Source organism: Talpa occidentalis, unplaced genomic scaffold (assembly GCF_014898055.3).
Source record: "Talpa occidentalis isolate TD23 unplaced genomic scaffold, MPIMG_talOcc4v2.1 talOcc4.17, whole genome shotgun sequence".
In the NCBI taxonomy this organism is placed as follows: Eukaryota; Metazoa; Chordata; class Mammalia; order Eulipotyphla; family Talpidae; genus Talpa; species Talpa occidentalis.
The window spans coordinates 55,622,753-55,639,322 of NW_023601754.1; the positions used below are offsets into that span (position 1 = coordinate 55,622,753).

General features: G+C 61.7%; 2 protein-coding genes and 1 pseudogene across 3 annotated transcripts; 2 read left to right on the top strand and 1 right to left on the bottom strand.

Annotated features, from left to right (window-relative positions):
* Window positions 1-433: 433 nt before the first annotated feature.
* Window positions 434-4,846, top strand: SLC25A45 (solute carrier family 25 member 45). The gene is made up of 6 exons (XM_037517582.2): window positions 434-572; window positions 1,498-1,541; window positions 1,752-1,823; window positions 2,115-2,300; window positions 4,186-4,444; window positions 4,578-4,846. Exons 1-6 carry the CDS (start codon window positions 536-538, stop codon window positions 4,844-4,846), a joined length of 867 nt encoding a protein of 288 aa, XP_037373479.1. The 5' UTR covers window positions 434-535.
* A 1,962-nt stretch (window positions 4,847-6,808) lies between these two features.
* Window positions 6,809-7,962, top strand: LOC119248815 (prohibitin 1-like; annotated as a pseudogene).
* Window positions 7,963-12,256: 4,294 nt separating this feature from the next.
* Window positions 12,257-14,930, bottom strand: TIGD3 (tigger transposable element derived 3). Of its 2 annotated transcripts, none has more exons than XM_037518272.2 (2): window positions 14,876-14,930; window positions 12,257-14,045 (listed from the first exon to the last, which is right to left on the bottom strand). In XM_037518272.2, exon 2 carries the CDS (start codon window positions 14,027-14,029, stop codon window positions 12,611-12,613), a length of 1,419 nt encoding a protein of 472 aa, XP_037374169.1. In that variant the 5' UTR covers window positions 14,030-14,045; window positions 14,876-14,930; the 3' UTR covers window positions 12,257-12,610. The 2 variants fall into 2 exon arrangements, with proteins under 2 accessions (XP_037374169.1, XP_054553585.1); XM_054697610.1 differs by lacking the exon at window positions 14,876-14,930 and adding an exon at window positions 14,723-14,734.
* Between the last annotated feature and the right edge of the window lie 1,640 nt (window positions 14,931-16,570).

A 16,570-nucleotide genomic window follows, 5' to 3' on the forward strand; every position in this document is an offset into this window, starting at 1 on the left:
CATGACTCACTGCTCTGGGTGGGGCCCACCAGGCTGGCTCCTGGGGTTCCCCAAAACCCAGGCCACACCTGGCAGGGCCTGCCCCCTAGTGGCCACATCCTGTCTTTGCGGCCTGGCTGCCTGGCCTGGTTGGGGGCGGGGGGGGGGGGGGGCGGGGGGGGGGGGGGGGGGTTGGCCGGCAGCAGCCCATGGCTCAGGGCTGTGGGGATGCATGGGAGGGTGGCCAGGGTCTTACTCCAGCGGGCTCCTTAGGCCTTTGCAGCCCCTGGGACCCCAGCACTGCCCCAGCCTGGCTGTCCCGCCGCTGCAAGGCTGCCCCGAGCGCTCCCAGCGCGCACCTCCGCCAGCCCCCAGGCCGGGCCTGGACTGGCTCCCCTCTTCTGGTGAGGCCTGGGCACTGGGCCACAGCTCACACTACCCCCAGGGTTAAACATTAGTGGGAGGTTATCAGGCCGGAGGACGGGGGAGGGAGAGGTGGAATTTCGCTTTCAGCAGCAGCTCCTCTGCTCCAGCCACCAGTTCCGCCTTGTGGACAATGCCGGTGGAGGAGTTTGTGGCCGGCTGGATCTCCGGTGAGATACTGCTCTTCCTTTGTCACCTCACCTCCTGTGGGGGTCACTTCCGGGAAGGTGGGGGACACAGGGGAGTGGAGACCAAAGTCCTGGTTTCCCTGGAGGTTGGGAGCCAGCTGTCCCGGAGCCTCTTAGGAGTTGCCTGGGAGAGGGGAAGGAAGCCGCAGCGGGGAGGCCAGGCTGCTCGACACCTGCTGAGAAGGAGCCAAGGGAAGCCCGCCAGAGCCCCTCTCTTGGCCCCCCGGGGCTCAGTAAGGGACTAGGCCTTTGAACTCACCTGCGGCCCTGCCTGCCCCCATGGGACTCTGCCCTACCTGGCAGTGGACCGTGCGTCCATCCGGGCTCCTGGGTGACATTTCTCTTAGGAGAAAGAGGGACATTCCAAACCGGCCTCCTGGGGATGTGACATCACCCAAAGCTTCAGAACCAGCCTCTGCTATGCAGGCAAGACCAGGAAGTGGGGGAGGGCTGGGCCAGGCCCTCCTCTCCGGTACCAGCAAGACTCCCCCAAGGACTGAGCCTGCAGTGCTGGGGCGCCCAGGGACCAGGCCCCCGCACTGGACGCGGTGTGAGTTGGAGGAAGGAGTGAAGTTGGCAGGGAGGCAGGAGCTGTAGAAACTCGTCCCAGAGTCCCACGGTCAGATCAGCCAGCACGACGCGCAGGCGGCTCCCAGCATGGTCGCTTGGGCCGGCGCGGTTGGCTCTTCCCTCTGCCTGTGCGTCCTCGCCCAGTCGCCGTGTTCCTGCGTCCTCTCAGCCCGGCCCCTGGTGGGGGCCACGGCCGTTTCCTTGGAGGGGGGACCACAGGGGTCTGAGAGGGTCCCGGCACCGTCCTTCTGCCTGAACCCTCTTTCCTCTCGGCGCAGACTTGCTCCCCTGGCCTGGCGCCAGAGCGCTCGCTCATAGCGTCTTTTTGTCACCACAGGAGCTCTGGGCTTGGTCCTGGGACACCCTTTTGACACTGTCAAGGTGAGTCTAGGGGCGGCTGTTCAGGAGAGACCGATGCCACGTGAGCCATCTGTCAGGACGCCCTGCGCTCAGGGCCTGGCCGACCAGGCTCTCGCCGTCCTCTCCTGTCCTGCTGCCAGCTGCTCAGAGGGGCAGAGGGGCGGCGGGGCGGCGGGGCGGGCTGGCCTGGTGCTGAGCCCCACTGCACACCTGCTCCATCCTCCCTTCCAGGTGCGGCTGCAGACCCAGAACACATACCGGGGCATAGCGGACTGCATGATCAAGACTTACCGCCATGAGTCGGTGGGTCCAGGCCTGCTGCTTTGGCATTTGGGGCACTTGGGGCAGTCGGGGCCAGCTTGCTTCCCTCCTCCCTAGGGCTTTGCCCCTGGAGAAAAGCAGACCCAGGCGTGGGGCCTTGCGGCTGGCACACAGCACAGGGCCTGGGGGTGGAACGGAGGCCGTCCCCATCCTCACTCGCCTCCACCTCCCTGCGGTCAGCGGGATGTTTGCCACCAGGGGAGGCCTGGCCAGGGGTGAAAGCACAAAGGGGAGCCTCCCTCATCCCCACCCACTCTAGGGGTCTCTCTGCAGGTCCTGGGTTTCTTCAAGGGAATGAGCTTCCCCATTGCGAGCATAGCCGTGGTCAACTCCGTCCTGTTTGGGGTCTACAGCAACTCGCTGCTGGCCCTCACGGCCACCTCCCACCAGGAACGGCGAGCCCAGCCGCCCAGCTACACAGACGTCTTCATAGCCGGCTGCACCGGGGGGTTCGTGCAGGTCAGAGGGGCTCCTGCGGGTCAGAGCAACGTGTGAGAGCTCGCACTCACACATGCTCACATGCATGCAGGCACGCAGGCACCCACGCAGGCACGCATGCGCGCGCACACACGGCTCCAGGCCACAGGCTGGCTGGAGCAGGACAGGAGTCGGTGTAGGGGACGCAGCCGGCTCCTGGCTGCTGAAGGTCCCTGGCCCCGGGGGCTCGGTCTTTCAGGCGTGGAAGCCACAGGGGAGGGTCATGGAGATCAGAGGGGACAAAAGGCTGAGCGAGCTCAGCTCAGGGGAGGAAGGGACCATGAGGACCCTGCAGGGAGGAGGTCAGTGCCCCACCAGGCTGCTGGGGCTCGCCCTGGTTCAGGGGCCACACTAGCCCCGAGCTGTGGGAAGACCCCTCTGCACGGGATCTTCTCCCCGAGGGCCTGCAGCGCCCACAGAGCCGGCGCCCAGTACCCGGGTGTTGCCGTGGTCCTGGCTCTCTCAGGTGCTGCAGCCCAGCCGCTCTTCCCGCAGCTCACCCCAGTCCACAGAGCCCACAGAAGCAGCCAGATTATGAATCATTAAGTGACTCTCATGATTTGCTTTGGGTCTTCTTCCTCAGCACTTCATTGCCTGGGCTTTGGAGGGGTGCAGTGGGGGACAGGGAGCCTCCAGGTACCAGAGGGAACCCCAGCTGTGCAGGGGCTGAGCACACAGAGGTGCGGGGCCCATGCCCGGCCCCTTCCACGCCCCAGCCTGGCTCCTCTGTTTGGTGCCTGCCTGATACTCCTGACACACATCAGGGCAGAGAGCAAGGGCAAAGGGCAAAGGCAGGCGGCTGCCTCCAGGGAATTAATGATTTATGGGTCCCTCAAATGTCCTGGCTCTTCTGCCCCTCCTTGAGTGGGGTGCAGGTACTTCCCAAGCCCAGAGAACTGCTACTCCTCAAAAATAAGGATGACACCTGTGACCCCAGGCCGAGCGGCCTGAGTTAGGCCTGGTCAGGCCCACCGCCTCAGCCACTTCAAGCTCTTTGCACAAAAGTTGCTTTTGACTCTGCTGGGCTGACCTCTCAGTGGTGCAGCGTGTCTGGTGTTCCCACTGCCATGGGCACCCACCCACGTGCTGGCCTTTGGCCCAGCCATTTCCTGGGCCCCCAGGAGCCCGGGCTCAGGAGTGCAGCCCCTGGCCCTGTCCTCAAGCTCTGTGGTGACAATGGGTCCACCTCACAGGGAGGACCCCCAGACATTGCTTTTCCACCAGGGGGAGAGGAAGGCTTGGCCTCAAAAGGTGACTGGAGCCTCCCCCAGACTCCTCTGGTTTAGCCACTTCCCAGAACGGACACCCCAAAACACACTAGCCCCCAAGTGAGGTGCTAATGTCCACTCAGACTTGCAATCTCACCTCAACTTTACAGCCGACATTGAATTGCTTGCTGGCCCTTGACCCACCTGACCACTCCCCCAATACCCCCCAACATGAATGCCACCCCAAATCTGCAACCCACCTGCCTCGGCCAGGTGATGAGAGTCCTGCCCGCCACCACCTTGGCACCTGGGCTCGCTTGTGGCCTCTGTCGGGGCAGAAGAGCGGGGGCTGCAGGAGGCTGAAGACTTTCTTCAGAGCCCCTGTCTCCAGGGTCTGTCCCTGGCTCTCGGGGGGCTGGAGACGTGGAGACGGACCCACTCCTAGAACAACAACCCAGCTGGCCTGTGCCTGCTGCTGGCGGGCCCACTGCAGGAGCAGGGCAGAGTGTTCCCCGAGGGGCCGGCTGCTCAGGAGGCCAGAGACTGCGAGCCCGAGGCCTGGGGGGGCCACGACACTCTGCCCACCCTCCCTCTCATCAAGATGGCGGACGGCTCCAGACCAGAGCCCCACCAGCGCCGTCTCGCTTCCTTCCTCGCAGGCCTATTTCTTGGCCCCTTTTGACCTCATCAAAGTCCGCCTACAAAACCAGACAGAGCCGAGGGCACAGCCGGGAGGCCCTCAGCCCCGGTACCGGGGGCCTGTGCACTGCGCGGCCTCCATCTTCCAGGAGGAGGGGCCCCGGGGGCTGTTTCGAGGAGCCTGGGCCCTAACGCTGAGGGACACCCCCACCCTGGGGATCTACTTCCTCACCTATGAATGGCTGTGTCGCGAATACACACCGGAAGGCCAGAATCCCAGTAAGTGAAGTAGGCGAGGGGGCACAGAGAGGTGCCGGGGTGCCGGCTGGGCAGTGCAGGCTGAGGGGGAGGCCAGGGGTGAGGCGGGTGCTTTGTCCCTCGGTCTGACCCTGCCCTGGCCTCTTCCACCCAGGCTCAGCCACGGTGCTGGTGGCAGGCGGCTTTGCCGGCATCACCTCCTGGGTCACGGCCACCCCCCTGGACGTGATCAAGTCCCGGATGCAGATGGACGGGCTGAAGCAGAGGGCCTACCGGGGGCTGCTGGACTGCGTGGTGAGCAGTGCCCGGCAGGAGGGGCTGGGCGTCTTCTTCCGGGGGCTCGTCATCAACAGCGCCCGGGCCTTCCCGGTCAACGCCGTCACCTTCCTCAGCTACGAGTACCTGCTGCACGCCTGGGGCTGAGCCTCCCGCGGGACCGCCGCTGCCGCGCCCCAGGCCCCGCGCCAAGTGGCAGCTTGTGACTCTGCTCCCGATGTAAGAGGCTCAGTCTCCGCAGGCCACCTCCAGCCATGCAGACAGGGCTGGAGAGCAGGCGCCTGGGGCCTGGACTCTGCCCAGAATCCCAGGCTGGTCTCCGCTGGCCAGCAACACCCGCCTGATGGCCTTGTGAAAAAGGTGCTGGTGACATTCCGTCTCCCCTCTGCCCTGTGACTTCACCCCTCGGCAAGCCCCACCCTCTGCTCTGCCACGATACAGCGGCCCGTGGATTCCAGGGACGTGTCCTCGCCGCCTCCCACTCACCTCCTTTCAGACTTCCCTGCAGGCCCGGCAGAGCCTTCTCCCTCCTGCCTCTGCACGGCACTGCCGGGGAGGCCCCAGCTCCTTCACCACATGGGCTCTCCTGCCGCCCCACTAGCTTTCCCCCACTCCAGGGGTGGCCCCCTCAGCCCAGCCGTGCTCTCAGCGCCAGCCCGGAAGGCCTAGCGCCCAGAGCAGGCCCTGCGAGGCAGCCGCCACGGGCACCATCATCCCCTGACTGAGCACTGGCTCCCTCCTCGACTCACCCCACCTTTGCCACAGACTGACTGCGGGGCTTTCTCGTCCTTGTCCATTTTCTCGTCTCCTTGAGGTGAGGGGTCTCCTCGCAGTGGAGGCTCAGAGCAGCCAGGCTGGGCGGAGATGCTCCTTCACCCCGACCTCTCCCCTGCTCCCGAGGCCGCACCTGCTTTCCCGGTGCCCCTGCCTCTACTAAGAGGCCCGTGTGTCCGGCCCCTCTGAGGGCATCTCTGAGGGCATCGCCCGGAGCCAGGGCATCTGTTTGCCCACTTCCAACGAAGGCACCTCTTTTGTTTATCCATCTCCATCGCTAAGTGGGAATTAAAAGCTGGCTCAGAGCGTTTTCCTTGACAATAAAGCTGAGCAGTTTGTGCAGCTCACGCCCTGGTCTGGCCTGGGCCCGCCTCCCGGCGACCCGTGGCTGGAATGCCTGCTGCTTATCGGAGGTGCCCTCATAACCACCCGTGGCCTTGTCACAGCGGTGAGGTCTGTGACTCGCTCCAGGCAGACCACTGAGTGCAGGCCCACGCTGTCAACTGTAGTCACCATTCTAGAGCATCCCAAGGACACTGGGAGCCCCCCAGGACACTGGGCACCCCCAAAGATGCTGGGTGGCCCCAGCCTACTCTTGCAGGCTCCTCAGAGCAGTGCTCCCTCTAGACTCCTCCCATATCAAAGGAGACCCCAACTCCTGTTAGCCCTGCTTCTGAGGTTTTCCAGGGCTCATTTCTTCCTTTCTAGTCTTTACGCCATAGCCCTGGTCCTGACCCGAATCTGGAAAAGTCACTCCATTTTTTCAGATGCTGCTCAGTTACTTCTCCTTATTCTTAGGAATCAGGACTCCTGCCACAGCCCCCACGGCCTTCAGATATTCATCTTCTCCAGGTTCTTAAATCAGTTTCCTCCCACCACAGGACGTTTGCACCTGCTGTTCTCGCTGCCTGTGCACCTCCTGTTCATCCTCCAGCCCTCAGTTCAGAGGGGAGCTCCTCAGTCCTCTGTCCAGGTCGGATTGCTTATGCTGACTCTGAGGACCTGGAGGGCTTATAAAATACAGATTCTGGTCTCACCCCCAGCGTTTCTGATTTGGTAGGTTTGGGGCACACCCAGAAATGTGTGATCACTGAGTTCTCAGCTGCTGGTCAGGCCACAGCTTGAGAACCACTGGCCTGTGCATTTGTGTCTCGCCCTCTTATACGCTTCCTCACACACACGCTCTCGTACGTGTGACGCTGTGGTTACAGCCAAGCATGGTTTAATGATGTTTCAGTCAATGACAGACCTCAGAGCTGACAGTGGTCCCAGTGGGCCCCACCATGTGGGTGCGGTGTGGGGGGGCACTCACCACCAGACGCGCGTTGCTAAGCGATGTCGCCTGTGGGACTCGTTCCTCGAGACGGTGAGCTCGTGAGCAGACACCCGCCTGTCGTGCTGTCGTCCGCACTCTGGCTGACACACGGAGCTGCTCAGTAAGCAGTTTTGAACAAATGAACAAATAAATAAAAGGAAAAAAACCTGCTTTTCCTCACGTGATCTCTGGCGGGTTGGCGCCCTCTAGCAAGCACCTAGACTCCAGATCCGTGATAACAAACGAGTTTAAAGCCGTGACGGTGGCGGCCAGAGCGGCGCAGGCGTGAGTGGGCCCAGCCGCAGGCACTGCAGCCGCCAGGGCTCTTGAGTCCCTGGCGAGCCTGCTTGGCATTTGCTGCCGGGAGGGCCTGGTGAATTCTGCTGTGGGTGAGGCAGACGCTGGGCACAGAGCGGTCATCTTTGACGGGTTCATGGCGTGCAGGACATCGTGGTGGGGAAGGCACTCGCTTTCTCATCCCTTGGGTACAAAACCCAGTTCTCTCTGCCGTGACTTGCCCAGCACCACTGGCAGCTAAGCCTTCTGGAACATCGGCCTTGCCTGGTCGTCCTTGCTGGGCGGTTCCCGCATCCTCACCAGCGTCGGAGAGGCCCATGGCAAGGATGTCCCCCCACCCGCCACCACGGAAATCCTCAGGCCGCCAGAGGCTCGCTTTGATGCTGGAGAACTCATCACACAGAGAGAGCCGGTCTCCAGGCAGGTGAGCGATGACCCCGGGGGCCAGCAACCACCTTGGGGCTCATCCCAGATAATGTGTCCCCGACACGTCTGACCTTCAGGAAGGAGTCCAACGGGTGGCTCCGCAGGAGGCAGATCTGTGGTGGAAAGGCCAAGCCACCGCGGAAGGCAGCCGACATCCCTGCCGAGGGCAACTCCAAAGCCGCACAGCTGATGGCCAACTCGCTGGCCACTGCAGGCGCCGGCCTGGCGGAGTTGTGCAAGCTGGAGGCCAGAGGATGTCACCTCCCAGCTCTCGGGACATCACCTCCCTGCTGGCCAGGTAGGGGTGGGAGGCCGGGGGCTGCTCATCCAGCTGCCCCAGCCAGGCTGGCCCTTCCCCCGCCTCCTGGGGCCATCTGGCCCACTCCCAATGAGGGGCCACCTGCCGTCCTTCTGCCCCACCCCCCCAATCACTGTGATTGGCTTAAAATGAAGGGAATAAAAGTAAAGTCTCTTCAACTCTCTAAAAAAAAAAATCATCACGAACTTTGCAGGAAGCAAGCGCACTTCCCAAGAATCCCTTCAAAACAAAGAGTGAGAATAAGCCAGGGTATTGGGATGGGGGCGGCCCAGTTGGGGAGGGGGTTTAGACAGTGACATGTGACCTTGGGCAGTAAAGACCCACAGGGCAGAAGATGGACGGTGTGGCCCCCGGCCGTGAGGGGGAGCAGGTCCTGGAAGGGGCTACCTCAGAGGATAAACCAGGAAACCTTCACCCACCAAAACCAGGGCCTCTGAAGAAACTTGCCTTTCTCCCTTGCAGTGGAAAAAAACAAGAATAAGACCTGGCTGCCCTCTGAACCACCAGCCAGAGGCCTGCCCACCTCAGTCCCTTCAGATCTGGACGCCTGCCTGGGAGCAATTAGCCACCAAGGTAGTAGCGCCCCCTCGTGCCTGATTGGAGTAACTACACTTTTCCTAAGGACCAGCTCCCTAAGTCAGGAGCTTCAGGTTTTTCAGAATTTAAGTGCAATTTAAAAATATATACATTTTGGGCCTCCCTGGTGGCGCAGCGGTTGAGCGCTGGGCTGCGAAGATGCCCGCAGCCTCTGCAGTGCCAGTTTGATCCCCGGCTGCTGGCGAGGGTCCCACATGGCACGCAGACCTCTCCTGCCACCCAATTAAAAAAATACACACACACACACACACACACACACATACATTTTGGGCCTCCCTGGTGGCACAGGGGTTAAGTCTCAGAGCTATCAAGCTATCCCCAGCCACTGCAGCACGAGTTTGATCGCCGGCCAGGGAGAAACCCACACGGCACAGCAGACCTCTCCTGACTCCCCGCTGCTCCCCTCAGCAGTGAATTTCTGTCAATCTGCGTGTTCTGCTCCCCACTCTGTCTCTGGTGAATCCTCTCATGCCCCCTAGCACCTCTGGCCTACACTCTACCCCATTTATGTATGCATAAATAAATAAAATTAAAATATTTTAATAAATATATGTATAATTTCATATATACATTTATATCATTTATATCACCTTACATTTATAAGGATAAAAGCCACTATGAGTCAAAGCATGAGTAGAAACAAAAGCAACAGATTTCTCTCTCCAAGGATTTCAAATGTTACATTTATCAGATAGAATGTAGAATAATCAGGCATTAAATATTTAAATATAGAGAAAAAAATGAAAGAGAAGAAATAGTATAAGAATGATTATGTAGGGCCTCCCCTGGTGGCGCAGTGGTTGAGCCCTGGGCTGCGAAGCTGCCTGCAGCCTCTGCAGTGCTGGTTCGATGCCCGGCCACTGACGAGGGTCCCACATGGCGCCCAGACTTCTCCTGCCGTGCCCGCTGCTCCCCTGAACAGTGTATTTCATCAGTCTGCCTGTTCTGTTCCCTGCTCTGGCTCTGGTGAATTCTCTCACCCTCCCGCGCTTCTGACTGTACCCAGTGCTTGTATAAATAAAATAAATAAATCTTTAAAAAAAAAAGAATGATTATGTATATTTTGGGGGAGAAAAGCCAAGAGAACCCTTATGGCTGAAGAGAACAAGAGGCAGGTGGGAAGAAGCCACTCGGGTTGCAGTGCGGGCACAGTCTGTCGGTGCTGCCAAACCTTTCTGCTCTGGGGCTCCCTTCACCCAGTGCTTCTTCTCAAGCCTGGTGATGAGGACGGTGACATCTAGCACATGTGTAGTGCTTACAACAGTGCCTGGCAAGTAGAAAACATTTTATAAATATTCATTTCTTTTTTTTTTTTTAAAAAGATTTATTTATTTATTTATTTATTTATTTGTTTATTTATCCAAGCACTGGGTACAGTCAGAAGCGCGGGAGGGTGAGAGAATTCACCAGAGCCAGAGCGGGGAGCAGAGCAGGCAGAAGGACCGAAGTCCACTGCTGAGGGGAGCAGCGGGCGGCAGGAGAGGTCTGCGCGCCATGTGGGACCCTCCTCCGGTGGCCGGGGAGCGGCCGTGGATGGAACCGGCGCTGCAGAGGCCGCGGGCAGCCTCGCAACCCAGCGCTCAACCGCTGCGCCACGGGGGAGGCCCTTCATTTCTTTTTTTTATGATTTATTTATCTATGCATATAAGAACTGGGGCACAGGCCAGAGATGCGGGAGGTGAGAGGATTCACCAGAGACAGAGTGGGGAGCAGAACAGGCGGATCTACTGAAATACACTGCTGAGGGGAGGAGCAGGGAGACAGAAGAGGTCTGCTTCTAGGTTAGGTCTTAACCCCTTGTGCCACCAGGGAGGCCCCTAAATATTCATTTCTTTAATCCTCCTGATCTGCCTGTACTCAGCCACTTCCTGTTTGTCCCTCTTGCCGGCCAGGCACTCTGGAGCTGGGGCTGTGTCTCCTTCGTCTCTGCTGCCCTGGGTTCTGGCATGCCTTCTGATCATAGGGGTGTTCGTTTCAGGCTTGTAAATAAACTGAAATTATGCTCGTAATTTCTCTGTCCCTCCCTCTTACACCTGCAAAGCCCCGAGCACTATCTTGACAAAAGCGCGGGTCTGTTGGAAGAGGAGGGCCCTCTCGGCTTCCTCTTGTTCCCTCACCTCGGGCCCCATCCCCGAGGAGCTTCCCGACTTGGTTTCTGGCCACCATCTTTGCTCCACACCTTTCCTGATGTCCTTCTAGAATTAAAGATTAGAATCTAGATGTCCAACTAGAATTAGAAATTTTATTTTATTTTTAAATATTTATTTATTTTTGCATACAAGAGCTGGGGTACAGGCCGGAGGTGTATGTGTTGGGGGGTGGGTGAGAGGATTCACCAGAGACAGAGTGGGGAAGAGAACAGGCAGACTGATGAAATACACTGCTGAGGGGAGCAGCGGGCGAGACAGGAGAGGTCTGCCTCGCCATGTGGGATACTCGCCGGCCGGCCAGGATGGAACCGGCACTGCAGATGCTTCACAGTGCGGCGCTCAACTGCCTGCGCCACCAGGGGAGGCCCCTGGCTTCTGACATGGGACGCCCCATGTCAGAAATGGAATGATTTCAGAAAAATAACTCTACATGAACACGGAGAAGGAAAAACGGACTCTGTGAGGAAAGGTTAAGTGATTTGGGGCCTGAGGCGGGCCTTAGGTAGGCAGAACTGTCTACCGCATCTCCATGTCCAGCTGCCAGCTGTTGAGGGATCAGAGGGGGAGCAAATAGGGGTGCCACCTCCCCACGATCCCATTTAGAAGGGGATCCCATGTCAGGAACCCTGAATAAACGCCTCCTACCTCTTCTCGCGCAGGAGGGGGCGGTGAGGGAGAAGGACTCGAAGTGAAAGGTGCTTGTCAGCACGGAAGCATGGCCCAGGCGCTATCCCTGACCAGTAGGTCTTGGCTGAGGCAGCCGGGAAGCGCCTGAGCTGCGGTCCTGGAGGCAGAGGTGCACACTGGGGCTCCCTGCGCAGAATCCATGACAGTACACACTCATGCACACGCACACACGCACCTCCCCACTTGCTGGAAAGGCCACACGTGGGATTCGGGCCAGGAGTCCGTGTCGCTTCCCCAGGCCGTGTCCTCTCAGTGACATCGTCCTCTCCGTCCTGCCCCAGGCTCGGCCTCAGGTCTTGTCATCAGCCACATACTCAGCCTCTCCACCGCCAGGTCTCCCAACTTCGACTCACCTCAGTTATTCTAGAAGCCCTACATGACGTGTCCCCCAACCCAGATGAAACACTTCGGGGCACCTACCACCCAGCTTGCTGGGCTAAAGGCCCCTTCTGCTCCCTGGGCCTTGTGCTCACCTCCCCCTGCCGTGCTCCGAGCTGGCCTCTGTCCCTGACCTCTGCTCCGCTGTCTGTCGCAGCTCACCTCCGCCAGGAGTCTCCTGGGCTTGACAGGCCACAGCGTGTGCCTTGCTGGCCTCCTTAATCACACGCCACCCTGTCCTCAAGTCCTGTCAGCAGGGGCCCCATCTTTGCCACCTCATCACACAGGGAGCCCGGCTGAAGAGATGTCATAACATTGTCAGGAAATGACGGACTGCGTGAACACCTAGTCTGAGTTCTGGGCCCTTTCTGCTTCCCAAGGAGGTCCCTAGCTGGCCCCCTCTTCCTGGGCCTGCTGTCCCAGAGCGAATTGGTCACAGCAGCAGAAATGTCCTGGGCAACACTTGGGATCTGTGAGTCCACCAGGGGGTCCCCATTCCCTGGGGATTCTGGAAGAGGAGGCTCTCGGCCAGTCAGCCACAGACAGCGGCAGCAACCCTCAGCCGTCGATTTTAAAAACTGGTGTTGGAAGTTCCTACCTTGGCCTCTTAAATAACACCCCAGCTCTTTTGGAATTTGAAAACTTTATTTCCAGAAGCGGAAGTGTTCTTAACACAGAATTCAGGGGTTGGCCTGACTGCAAAGCCCGAAGACCCCCTCCCAAGTCGTGGCCTCCCTAGAGGTTCAGAAGCCACCGGGCAGCCCAGCTCCCCCAGCGCCCCGTCTTTAGACCCTCCTCCTGGGGTCTGGCCCACTTCCGCTCAGAGCGCACGCTTGGTCCCCCAGCTTGTCTCTCTTCTGCACCTTCCATAGAAGCTCCATTTCCACGGGAAAGAGACCAGCCCCCACGCAGCCGTCTGAGGGCGTTTCCATGGGAAACAGAAGGGGAGGGCGGGCAGCAAGGGCCCCTCACAGGCAGCACAGCCGCTCCACCTCCTCCTCACACGCGTAGAATTTTTCAAATAGCTCGGGGGAGGCGCCATTGCACTCGAACCACCTCCTCAGCGTGCCCAGGGCCAGCAGGGCATCAGCTTTGGTGGGCAGGGGTTCGAAACCGTCCTCTCCGCCCCCTCCCTCGTCCTCCGTGCCCAGCTCCTCTTTGCACACCCCAAGCCCAGGATCCTCACCCTCCAGGTCCACAAAGCGGCGAAACTCCTCGTGGCTCAGCCCACTGGGGACTGGCGGCATCTCCGTGACCTTGCCCAGGGACAGGGGCGCCTGGCAGGGAGCCAGCCCTTCCTGAACAAAGCTGCTGAGGATGAGCTGGGGGGACACCTTGGCCCAGGCCGCTGCCGCCAAGTGCAGGGCGTCCAGCATCGTGATGCCCGCCCCTGCCCGGGCCAGCGAGGTACCAGTCCTCTCGCTCTGGATGGCAGCCAGCTTGCCCAGCAGCCGGTGCCTGTAATGGGCCTTGAAGGCCCGGACCACGGAGCTGGGCAGGGCAGGTGTGGTGCTGGCGGTGGGCAGCGGCAGGAGCCTCACGTGGCAGAGCCCGGGCAGGCCTGCCAACTCCTTCCCCTCATGTGCAGCCAGCAGCAGGGCAACCTGCCGGCCCTGCTGCCCCATGTCCTGGTCAAACTGTGCCAACCACTCTGCCCAGGGGATGCCCAGGTCAGGGTGGTAGGAAGCGGGCAGAGCCTCACTGCTGACCCCAAAGAAGCATCTGGGGGCTGCCTGGAGCCCACTGACCAGTACCCGCCGCTTCTCTGTGCCCTGGCTGTTGGCACACAGCAGCACCTGCACTTGGTCACACGCGCCTACTCCGCCGCCGGGCACTGCCCGATACAGCAAGGGCACTTCAGCACAGCCGAAAACGTCCTCTGCGGAGAAATCTTTGAGGGAAAGGGGTGGCTGGGCCTGGGGCCTGGGGCCTGGTGGAGGTGGCTCTGGGGTGAACGGAGGCACCAGGACATGTCGGGCCCCAAAGCCCACATTGTTTCGGCGTTTCCAGCGGACCAGCCAGCCGATGCTGGGCACGAAGTCCTGGCCCATGATGTCGGCCAGCTCCTTGGCCTTGTGCAGCAACATGGGCCCCGTCACGTCCCAGGCCTTGGCCCGGGCCACGTGGTACCAGCAGAGCAGCGCCTCGTCGATGCTGCTGTACTTGGACTCCCGCTTGCGCTTGCGCTCCCGGTTGGCGGTGCCGCTGCACCAGTCGGCCAGCAGCTTCTCCTTGTTCTTGCAGATGCGTGAGATCTGAGGCTGCGAGACCTGGAAGCGCCGCGCCACCTCTGACTGGGACATCTTGGACTCATCCAAGAGCTCCAGCACCTGGATCTTCTCTGCCAGGGAGAGGGCGTGCAGCTTCTTCTTGCTGTTCAGCTCCATGGCTCCTCCAGAGCGCCTGCGGGAGGGGGACACCGTGAGGGGTGCATGCTGCTGGGCCCGGTGGCACGGGAGAGGAGCCCAGCCGGGAGAAGAGAATATGTCCGGGCGGAGGGCGAGGGGAAGGCCGACCGGCGGGGGGAGCCCACTGGTGAGGAGGTGAGAGGGCAGGGTGGCGTGGGCAGGGCGGCTGGCATGGCAGGAAAGCCAGAACAGAGCTGGGGAGGGGACTCCGGGGTCAGGAGGAGAGGGGAGTCTGGCCTGGGGTTTGGCATCACTGGGGGAGAAAGATGAATGGAGTGGAGGGCACAGCTGCAGACAACAAAGGCACATGGATGTGGGGGGCTAGGCAGGCAGGTGTAGGGGATAATGGGGGGAGGGGAGGGATCCCAGCAGGGGGCTGGGAGTGAGGAGCTGGGCCGACTTAGATGCTACTGGGGGCCCCAGCAGTGGGTGAACAGAGTTGGGGTGACAGGTGCACCGACGACAAAGAGGCCAGATCGGGGCGAAGGAGCGAATGTGGTTTGCCGCTGGGTGGGAGGCGCTCAGGCTGGGCGAGGGTCCGGTCTGGGGGGCCTGGGAGGGCGCTCGGCCGAGGGCAGGTGCCCCGGCGACAAAGGGCCCGAGGGGTGAGGAGGCGCGGGCGGCGAGGGGGGCGGGCGCCCCAGCGGGGAGGGCGCCGGCCTGGGCAGGTACCGGGGCTGGGGCCGAGCGGCGGGGCCCGGCGGGCCGGGCGCGGGCTCCGAAACCCGGCCGGCCTCTCCCAGCTCGGCGCGGAGTCGTCGGTGGGGCGGCTCCAGCGCCCGCCGCCCCGGGCCTCCCGCCTCCCGCCTCGCGCTCCGCACCCACCTCAGGCGCTCGTCCCGCGGCTCCCGCCCCTGCCCTGGCCCGAGCCCGAGCCGTGTCCAGGCGGCGACGGGAGCGCCGGGGAGGGACGGGCGCCGCGACTCGGAGGGCGGAGCGGGCGGAGGGGCCGCGCGGGCGGCGGGCGGCGGGCGGCGGGCGGGCGGCGGGCGGGCGCGCGCACAGCGGGGCCCCGAGCGCGCCGCCCGCGCCGGGCTCTCTCCCGGCTGGGAAGACCGCGGGGCGACCGCGGGGCTCCCACCCGCCGCAGCCCCGCCCCGGCCCCGCCGGATTGGCCCTCCGCCGCGCCCGTCCCGCCCCCGCTAAATCTCATTGGCCGTCGAGGAAGTGGCGGTTCCTCGCCCGGCGCGGGGACGGGGCCTCCAGGGCGGGGGCGGGGCCTCCAGGGAGGGGCGGGGCCTCCAGAGCGGGGGCGGGGCCTCCAGGGCGGGGGCGGGGCCCGGGGCCGGAGTTCCCGCGGCGCGGCCGGCGGCTGCGGACCTGGGCCCGGGGCCGACCTCTGGCCCAGCGATCCCCGGCCACGAGCCTGGACGGCGTCGGCCTCTCACCCCGCAGGCAGGGCGATACCCCTCACGGCGTGGTCAAAGAAAATGAGGAAACGGACGCAAAGTTTAGGCCACACGAACGGCGCCACCTTGGACAGCGCTGGCCGCAAGTCCGCGTCCACCAGGCGCAGCTCGCCGGGGCCAGGGCGAACTTCTGCTGGTTCTGGCACCAACTGGCAGGATTCAGGCTCCGAAACTCAAAGTCTGGTGTCAGCCCCTCGGTCCTGCCTGGGCTTGCTCTTTGCTGTAGAAACAGCCTGCAGCCCACCCCGCCCCAACGCGCCTGCTCGCCCCTGTCCAGGCTCGGCCCCCCCCCCGCCCCCCGCCGCGCCCTCCAGCCCGCGGGAACACTTGGGCCACAGGCCTGGGTCCCCATCTCTTTCCTTCTCCTCTGGGGGATCCTCTTTTCCAACCTCGGTCAGTTCCCATCTCCTGCAACACCCCCCCCCCCAACACACACACACAATTCCCCCTCACCTATGCCCGCTAGTGTCCTCGTTTTTCCTGTTTCTTCTCTGGCCCTTACTCAGCCACCGAGGAGGGAGCCTTATTCTCCCCGCTCCTGACCTTTCTCTGTGTTTAACACGAGGAGAGGGACGGTGGTGTTCCCAGGAACCCCCAGCCCAGGCACCCTGCTTAGTCACAGCCCAGGCCACAGATTCCAGCAGGTAACTCCGACTTTCAGACTTTCTGGAAAACCCCAAGGACAGTAGTCTCTAAAAAAAAGTTTTAAGAAGCGCAGAACAGGGCCTCCCTGGTGGTGCAAAGGGTTAAGATGTAACCTATGAAGCTATCCACAGCCACTGCAGCACGTTTCATCCCCCACCAGGGAGCTACCCACACGGCACAGCAGACCTCTCCTGACTTGCCCACTGTTCCCCTCAGCAGTGTATTTCAGTCTGTTCTGCTCCCCACTCTGTCTCCGGTGAATCCGCTCACCCCCCACACCTCTGGCCTGTACCCCAGTTCTTGTATGCATAATCTTAAAAAAAAAAAAAAAGGGCAGAACACACTCCAACGAGGTACACCAGGCGCACAGGGCAGCAGTCAGTGGGGGCTGCAGGGAAGGGAACGGTTTTGTGGAGAGTCTGCACCTCCCTCTGCTCCTCAGCCCCTGGAGCTGCACACAAGCAAG

Coding starts and splice junctions, on each gene's coding strand:
- SLC25A45 (XM_037517582.2), top strand. CDS start 536: ATGCCGGTGGAGGAGTTTGTGGCCGGCTGGATCTCCG. Junction 573..1,497: donor TGTGGCCGGCTGGATCTCCG/GTGAGATACTGC, acceptor TTGTCACCACAG/GAGCTCTGGGCTTGGTCCTG. Junction 1,542..1,751: donor ACCCTTTTGACACTGTCAAG/GTGAGTCTAGGG, acceptor CCTCCCTTCCAG/GTGCGGCTGCAGACCCAGAA.
- TIGD3 (XM_037518272.2), bottom strand. CDS start 14,029: ATGGAGCTGAACAGCAAGAAGAAGCTGCACGCCCTCTCCCTGGCAGAG.